Raw genomic sequence first — 9,100 nt, 5'->3', positions numbered from 1 at the left:
AATGTGTTTCACCTGTCCCTCGTTGTCTACCCTGTCTTGTGTGTGTGTGTGTGTATATAACTCCCTGTGTTTCTTTGTTCCCTGTCCGAGCACTGTACCTGTTGGTGAGTCTGTCCCTGTATGTTCCTGTGGTCCATGTGCCTTTTTTGCCTTTCTGCGTTTCTGGAGTTTTTGTGTTTTTTTTTGGACAATAAATTACCCTCACTTGAAACTTTCTGCATTTGGGTCTTGCTTGCCTGTCTACCTGTCTGCCTGTCTGTCTGTCTGTCTGCCTGTCTGCCTGCCTGCCTGCCTGTCTGCCTGCCTGTCTGTCTGTCTGTCTGTCTGCCTGTCTGCCTGTCGTCACTGTAACAAGATGTTTGCTTTTTGAGACTAAAACTAAAACTCTTTAGTTTGAAGGAAGACTGTGAACATTTGTGCCGACTCATTATTGTTATTTTTTGGTCAGAAAGAGTTTCAGACCGTTTAAAGCCCTACTTCACCGGTGGGAATATGAAGGTGTATTGAACCCTGAGATCCTATGTAGTATAAACGTGCAACCATTTTAGAAATCGGTTCATCCTAGCCTGAGAAAAGGCAGAAAGAGTGTTTTATGGTCTCACTGTCTAACCCTACATTATACTACATTAAAATTTACATATTTCGTTTGTAATTGAAATGTGGTGGGCTTAAAGGTGCAGTGTGTAATATGACATCATCAAGAAAGTTCTACAAAGTTCTAGAATGCAACACTCCCTGGGTAACCCCAACCCTTTCGAATAATAACAGAAGTTACAGTGGCCTTCAAGGACAAGAACAATTCTAAATTTTAAACGATGCACCTGATGACATTCCAACTATGACACTTTCAAGATGGCGGCACTAGGCCTTGGTCCAAAATATGCAGAAATACGGACATATATGAGACCCTTTCTAAGGAAAAAATAATAATTCAAACATTTTTTTCAGCTATTATGCACTAAATTAAATGTACTTATGGATATTATAATTACTTTCTACAAAATCTGCTAGGAAATAAAAACAAAAATTCTACACACTGCAGGTTTAAATGTGATAGAGTGTAATTAAAACGCATGTGGTGGGCTTAAACCCAAAGGCCCAGTGCCAGTGAAGATTTGTATAATCCACTAAACAAGTGAACATTTCTCCCTTTTATTCACACGGTTTTTCCTCAGTACAGACTCCTTGTGCACATAAGAATATTTCTCGCGTCTTGCTCTCGATAGTCTAATTAAACATTTAACAGTCTACACACTGTGTCCTTTAAACCTGCAGTGTGTAGAATTTTGGGTTTTATTTCCTAGCAGATTTTGTAGAAAGTAATTATAATATCCATAAGTACATTTCATTTAGTGCATATTAGCTGAAATAAATGTTTTGAATTATTATTTTTTCCCTTAGAAAGGGTCTCATATATGTCCATATTTCTGCATATTTTGGACCAAGGCCTAGTGCCGCCATCTTGAAAGTGTCATAGTTGGAATGTCATCAGGTGCATTGTTTAAAATGAGGAATTGTTCTTGTCCTTGAAGGCCACTGTAGCGTCTGTTATTATTCTAAAGGGGTGGGGTTACCCAGGGAGTGTTGCATTCTAGAACTTTGTAGAACTTTCTTGATGATGTCATATTACACACTGCACCTTTAACGAAGCACGGATTTTGGTATAGGCGCGAGGATTTAGATTTTTAAATTCGCTGCAATCGAGCCAGTGACAAATGAGACCTCTTAAGTTTTTTACGGTAAAATGTAGGGTTAGGATTAACAGGACAGCTGGGCCAAGGGAAGACTGAGGGAAGACTGAGGGAAGAAAAACCTCATTCATTATATTATAATTGATGATTTTATAATGATAGAACGCCGGAAGTATTCCTTTAATGAGTATAAAAATACACAATGCATTCAAAATAAACAACCCATTTATTCACATTCTTTCTTTCCCACAAGGAGAAACTTTGACTAAATTCCTGGTTCTCAGTTTGAAGATCTTGAAAAATCCATTTTGTATTTCCTTGGTGCGAACACCGTAGATGATCGGGTTGACGATGGCGGGGAGCAGTATGTACGTGAGCCCCATCGAGGTGTTTGCGTCCACGGGGATTTGAATATGCAAATTATGCGAAAGAAACGTGACACTCCCCACCAAGTAAAAACACATCATGACCATCAAATGCGTCCCACAAGTATGAAATGCCTTCCAACGTTCCTCTTCGGCAGCTGTAGCTCTTAAAACAACACTAAGAATCTTCATGTACGAGATGAATATTAGCGGTATGTCCACACCGACAAAACAGACGATGACAGCCAGGCCGACGGCGGTGTTTTTGTCCGTGTTGTCGCAGGCCAAGCTAACTAGCGCCATGTGGTCGCAGTAGCAGTGTGCGATCGTGTTGCTGTCGCAGAAATGGAGAGATCCCGCCAGACCCACTAGAGTCGCCATGATGGAGCCACTTCGGACCAGAGTGAAGAGAACGAGCTGGAAGAGAGATGGATGGATGGATGGATAGACAGACAGACAGACAGACAGACAGACAGACAGACAGACAGACCTATTTTGAAATAAAAAAATCTGATTTTTTTCAAATTTTTTGCCAATTTAAAAAATTTATATTTGCATTGTACTGAAGAGAAACAAACACAATAAAGAATGATTATGGGAAGTTTAGTTTTTGGTTCTAAATATTGAAAAAAAATGATGTTGAGATAATATCCTTTAAAGATGGTTGTAGAAATATACAGACGCAAACAGACACATTTTTAAAAAATTGGCTCAATTCATCATCATTATGTCACGGCAATACAAATTCATTCACTTAGATCAACTTATCTTTTTCGCTTTTATCTAACTTCATACAATTTCTTGAAACCTGCTGATGAAATAAATGTAATTAAAGTCGCTACGTGGAACTTCTAAATATTTCTGAAACAGTAAAATGTTTCCTCTGATCATAAATTGTAACAGCAAACGAGACCATCAGTGCAAAGAATGCTATTTTTATATATTTTTTCTCAATGCCTTTGTCATGGGTATACGCTCACCCTGGAACAACAGCTGGCGTGGTAAAAACACTACCGCTTTTAGTCCAAAGAGGGCGCTAGAATTAACACACAGAAAGTTCCTCAGAGCATCTTTTAGAGTCAATGTTTTAGTTTTTTGAGTGTATCTATACTCACCAGCTTCACGAACTACACTGACAACATTTCTACTAAATTCCAATAAATTGTCAATAAGAGCATTTCCAAGATCCAGACTGGTCTCTTAATTTTTCACTGATGCCTTTTATTTATTTTTAATTTGTTTTTTTTAGCTGTACGTATTAGCTTGTTTTTATATAGCCTGTTATGAAGTGTAATTTTAGCATTATAGTGTCAATTGTGGTGTACTTTGTTTGTGTGTGTGTGTGTGTGTGTGTGTGTGTGTGTGTGTGTGTGTGTGTGTGTGTGTGTGTGTGTGTGTGGCCTTGTGCAAATTCTGCAACTTCTTTTCTGCTGCCTGTCTTGGCCAGGACTCCCTGTGAGAAGAGTTACTGTAACTCAATGGGACCTTCCTGGTGAAATAAAGGTTAAATAAAATAAATAAATAAATAAATAAATAAATAAATAAATAAATACAGAGCTGTATATATATATGTAATTATTTTATAATCATTTTTTTTTCAGATTTTCATGAATTTTCTCAAATTTTTCGCCAATTAAAAAATAATATAAAACTGTACTGACCTGTAAAACGTATTTTTTCGAAGACAAACACAATTTAAAAAAAATTATAACATGGTGTACTCACACTCACACACACACACACACACACACACACACACACACACACACACACACACACACACACACACACACACACACACACTCACACACACAATACAATCCAATGAATTAAAGCAAAGTCAGTGTAACTATACTCACCCGCTTCACGAACGTGGCTGAGCTCATTATTTCCGTGTATCGTAGCGGTTTGCATATCGCCACGTAGCGATCGAAGGCCATCGCCAGTAGCAACGTGGATTCCAACGACGACAGAAAGTGCACGAAAAACATCTGAGTCAGACATCCGGCCAATGAAATCTGATCCCAATCGAAAAGGACATTCAGGAGCATATTTGGTACAATGGCCGTGGTTACAAGTACGTCCACAATGCTTAAAGTACAGATAAGCATGTACATGGGGCTGTGTAGGCTCTTAACATTGTGGATAACGTACACTAAGAGACAGTTTCCCAACAGAACGGACAGGTAGGAGAGGGAGAATGGGAGCAGGAGGAGTCTGCGGTGTTTGTGCAGCTCGGGAAAACCTCGGAACACAAAGGTGGAATGGGAAAAGTTCCAACAGCGAGAAGCGTCGGACATGGAGATGGTTTCAGCTGAAACGACAGATCAGACAAAAACTATTTGTGTCTTGTTTTTGAAAATTAACATTGCCAAAATATTGAACAATGTGAAAAAAAAAAATATATATATATATATATATATATATAAGTACCGTATGATTTGAAGTGATTTTTTTTTTACCTGGTTAAACCTGCAGTGTGTAGAATTTTGGGTTTTATTTCCTAGCAGATTTTGTAGAAAGTAATTATAATATCCATACATTTAATTTAGTGCATAATAGCTGAAAAAAATGTTTTGAATTATTATTTTTTCCCTTAAAAAGGGTCTCATATATGTCCATATTTCTGCATATTTTGGACCAAGGCGTAGTGCCGCCATCTTGAAAGTGTCATAGTTGGAATGTCATCAGGTGCATTGTTTAAAATTAAGAATTGTTCTTGTCCTTGAAGGCCACTGTAGCTTCTGTTATTATTCGAAAGGGGTGGGGTTACCCAGGGAGTGTTGCATTCTTTGTAGAAACTTTCTTGATGATGTCATATTACACACTGCACCTTTAAATAAAGGCTATTAATATGATTTGATATTGAATAAAATATGCTCAAAATGTTAAACTAACAGACAGCTTGAAAAAAATCTAATTGGCGGGAACATTTTGAGCATATTTCATTCAATATCAAATCATATTAGTATCCTTTTTTTAACTAGGTAAAAAAATATAATTCTAGCCAATAGTACTAATACTACGCCAGCTGTTGTTCCTGGGTGAGCGTATACCCATGACAAAGGCATTAAGAAAAACTACATAAAAATAGCATTCTTTGCACCGATGGTCTCGTTTGCTGTTACATGTAATTTATGATCATCAGAGGAAAAATAAGACTGTTTCAGAAATATATAAAAGTTTGTCGTTGCACCTTTAACAAACTCTTTTCCAAGAATTACCTGACCAAGAAAGCAGCACTATGACATAATATAATAAACAAGTAAAGCAAAATGTTAATGTTTATTTATAAGATATTTATTTATTTATTATTATTCTTCCGGACAATTACACACAATACACAATGTTCTCTTTGCATATTCACACATATTACTTTGTGTTATCAATATTAAAGGTGCAGTGTGTAATATGACATCATCAAGAAAGTTCTACAAAGTTCTAGAATGCAACACTCCCTGGGTAACCCCAACCCTTTCGAATAATAACAGAAGCTACAGTGGCCTTCAAGGACAAGAACAATTCTAAATTTTAAACAATGCACCTGATGACATTCCAACTATGACACTTCCAAAATGGCGGTGACAAGGCCTTGGTCCAAAGTATGCAGAAATATGGACATATATGAGACCCTTTCTAAGGGAAAAAATAATAATTCTAAAAAAGAAATTCAGCTATTATGCACTAAATTAAACGTACTTATGGATATTATAATTACTTTCTACAAAATCTGCTAGGAAATAAAACCCAAAATTCTACACACTGCAGGTTTAAATTAGCATATTTATATAATTGAACCTTGTATCTCTTCACTTACCTCTGCTGCAGTCCAGCCATTCAGACAGTTGAGGTTTCATGTTGATTGTTTTGGTCGCAACAAATTCTGAGAAAAAAAAGGAGGAAATACATTTTTGTGATTTTTAAAAGTACATAAATCCTGGGGGCGCCCTTAGCTCAGTTGGTAGGGCGTCCCCCCCATGGGCCTCGGCCAGCAGCGGATCCGGGTTTGATTCCAGCCCACGGTCGTTCTCTGCATGTCACTCCCCTCTCTGCCCCATTTCAACTCTGTCTCTACACTATCAATAAAGCATAAAAATGCAAAAAAAAAAATCTTAAAAAAAAAAAAAAAAAAGAACATAAATCCTGTTTATAAATCTATATATTATGAGTTAATAGATATACTGTAATATTTTCAAGATAAATTGTTTCTGGAAGGAAAGCTCCCCAAAAGTATACAAAGGGAAAAGTCAATAAAAGTAGTTTAAGAAAATATTGAGTTAACATAAAACTATGTTGGTTCTATGCATTCAACTTAATAATTGAAGGGGGGCGCTCCGGTGGCGTAGTGGATAGGCGCATACCATGTTGGCTTCGGCCTTTGTTGCAGTGGTCGCAGGTTCGGGTCCGACCCGTGGACCTTTACTGCATGTCATCCCCCTCTCTCTCTCTCTCTCTCTCTCTCTCTCTCTCTCTCTCTCTCTCTCTCTCTCTCTCTCTCTCTCTCTCTCTCTCTCTCTCTCTCTCTGTCTCCCCATTTCAACTCTATCGGATAAAGCTTGAAAATGCCCAAAAATAATCTTTAAAAAAAAACGTAATAATTCAATAAAAAGTCATTAATAAAAACAAGTTAGAAAAAGTAAAATTATGAGCAAATTCATTCAATATTCAGCAACATTTACTAATAAAGTTAAATTAACATGAGAAAATGAACAAGACAGTTTGGTGTCATGCCAGAAAAATTTCACTTTTTTAAACTTTGCAGAGTATTTCAATTTTGAACAATTTGTAATAAAAAAATAATGATCGGAAAATAAAGACAAAAAAAAAATTAAAACGGAAATTGAATATCACAATATTTGTTGAAATTAAACACATCAATATTACACACACATTGTTGATGACGAAAACACTTATCCTAAAGGCTGTTACATACTCCGCGAGAAGAAAGAACAAAGTTCTCGGTGACAGAGCTGCGAGAAGTTCTTTCTGGTCTGACATTACATACTTCACGAGAACTCAACTGCCGAACTCCTCACCGCGGCGCATTGTTACCATGGTAATTTACTCAGAAGCGCCAGCTGATTTCACTTCGCTTTCCTCATTGACTTCAGACTGACCAATCACACAATAGTTCTCGGACAAGCTGCGAGAAGAAAGTTCGGCCCGGGTGATGTGTCGAGAACAAGCTGCGAGAACAGCTAAACAAGAGCTGAGAGAAGAAAATGACGTCATTTTCTTCTCGCAGCTCTGTCACCAAGAACTTTGTTCTTTCTTCTCGCGGAGTATGTAACAGCCTTAAGTCTTCGATTCAGAAATTTAAAAAAATAGACAATGTAACTTAAATAGTAAACAAATTATTAGGTAAGTTCAGTAATTATGTAATATTTTGCTACAAAAGCTTATCTCTACAAAACCATGTTGGTCACAAGCATTCAACTTAATGATTGAATAAAGAATAATTATTTAAAAACAGATAAAAAACTGAAAATATCTAAAATTATGAGCAAATTAATTCAATGTTTTGACAACATTTACTAATGAAATCAAATTAACAAAAAAAATTAACGGGACAGCTTGGAGTCATGCCAGAAAAATGTAACTTTTTTAACTTTGCAGATTAGATTCAATATCTAACAACATGTAATAGAAAATAATGATGGGACAATGAAGACAAACAAGATAAGCAAGAACAGCAATATTACACAAACATTTTTGATGCCTAAAAAACTTCGGAGTCAGAAAGTGGAAAAAATAGACAACCAATATAGTATACAAATTATTAGGTAAGTAAAGTAAGTATGTATAAGTTTGCTGATCTCTACAAATCTCTGTTTGTCCTATGCATTCAACGTAATAATTGAATAAAAAAAAAATTATAAAAAAAATTATAAAAGATTTAAAATTATGGACAAATTAATTCAATATTTCAACAACATTTACTAATGGAGTTAAATGAACGGAAATTGAAGTTCACAATATTTGTTGAAATTAAACACAGCAATATTACCAAAGCGAGTCAGAAAGTGGAAAAAAAGACAATATAACTTATATATAACATAGTGAAAAAACTAAAATGTTTACTTATATAGTAAAACAAATTTTTAAGTAAGTTAAGTAATTAATGTATCATTTTGCTGATCTTTAAAAAAGATTTTTCTCACATGCATTCAACTTAATAAAAAAAACATAAAAATTTAAAATATTTTAAATTACGAGCGAATTAATTCAATATTCAACAACATTTACTAATGAAGTTAAATTAACATGAGAAAATGAACGAGACAGTTTGATGTCATGCCAGAAAATTCACTTAAACATTTTTACAAATCTAATTTAAAACCTATCATTTAAAACAGACACAAATAGTGTTAAAGGTAAAGTGCGTCTTACCTGCTGAGGTTAGGTCAAGAAACACTGGTTCCTCTCTCACTGTGATTTATACCTGAAGTCCAAATGTCCCACAGGAATCCCAGACCCCGAACGCCCCCAGAGCATTGTGAACATTGATTAGTGGAAAACAGTTTTAATCAATTTAATCTTCCAATTAGTCGAGACGAATCCTCAAGAGATCAATTTGTTTGTTGACTTCGTTATCACTTTATTCATTGTCTGGGATTCTAAGCCATATAATCAGCTGGTTAGGGCCGAGCAGCGTCAATGTTGTTTTAAAAACAATGTGATTTAACTTGTATCACACCTACAACTTTATAATTCTATTCTATTTTATTTATTTGTTTATTGTAGGTCCCTGGGGATCTTATCAATCTTCTAAACATATTATTTTTTTCTAAATTATTATTATTATTATTGCTATTATTTATCTCTTTACGCTATACAAATAGTACACATATAAAATGCAAAGATATGAAACAAAACATAATAAATCCACATTCATATCCACTTTGCCATACAATATGGAAATAAAAACGACGTAACTTTTTGGGGGCGCTCATGGTGTAGTGGTTAGAGTATTTTCCAAACCTGGTAATACATTGTTCAAGGGAGATTTATTTAATGTTTTTCCCATAAGAATGTTAAAAATTA

The 9,100-nt window shown here is 35.4% G+C and overlaps 1 protein-coding gene across 1 annotated transcript; it reads right to left on the bottom strand.

Annotated features, from left to right (window-relative positions):
- Positions 1–1,921: 1,921 nt before the first annotated feature.
- LOC307248518 (olfactory receptor 51E2-like) lies at positions 1,922–5,913 on the bottom strand (the record flags this gene model as incomplete). Its single annotated transcript, XM_080024913.1, has 3 exons — positions 1,922–2,473; positions 3,916–4,370; positions 5,874–5,913. 3 exons carry the CDS (start codon positions 5,911–5,913, stop codon positions 1,922–1,924), a joined length of 1,047 nt encoding a protein of 348 aa, XP_079881039.1.
- Positions 5,914–9,100: the final 3,187 nt, after the last annotated feature.

This window comes from Ammodytes marinus (assembly GCF_949987685.1).
Source record: "Ammodytes marinus genome assembly, chromosome: 3".
NCBI lineage: Eukaryota > Metazoa > Chordata > Actinopteri > Uranoscopiformes > Ammodytidae > Ammodytes > Ammodytes marinus.
This window is presented reverse-complemented; position numbering and strand designations above follow the sequence as displayed.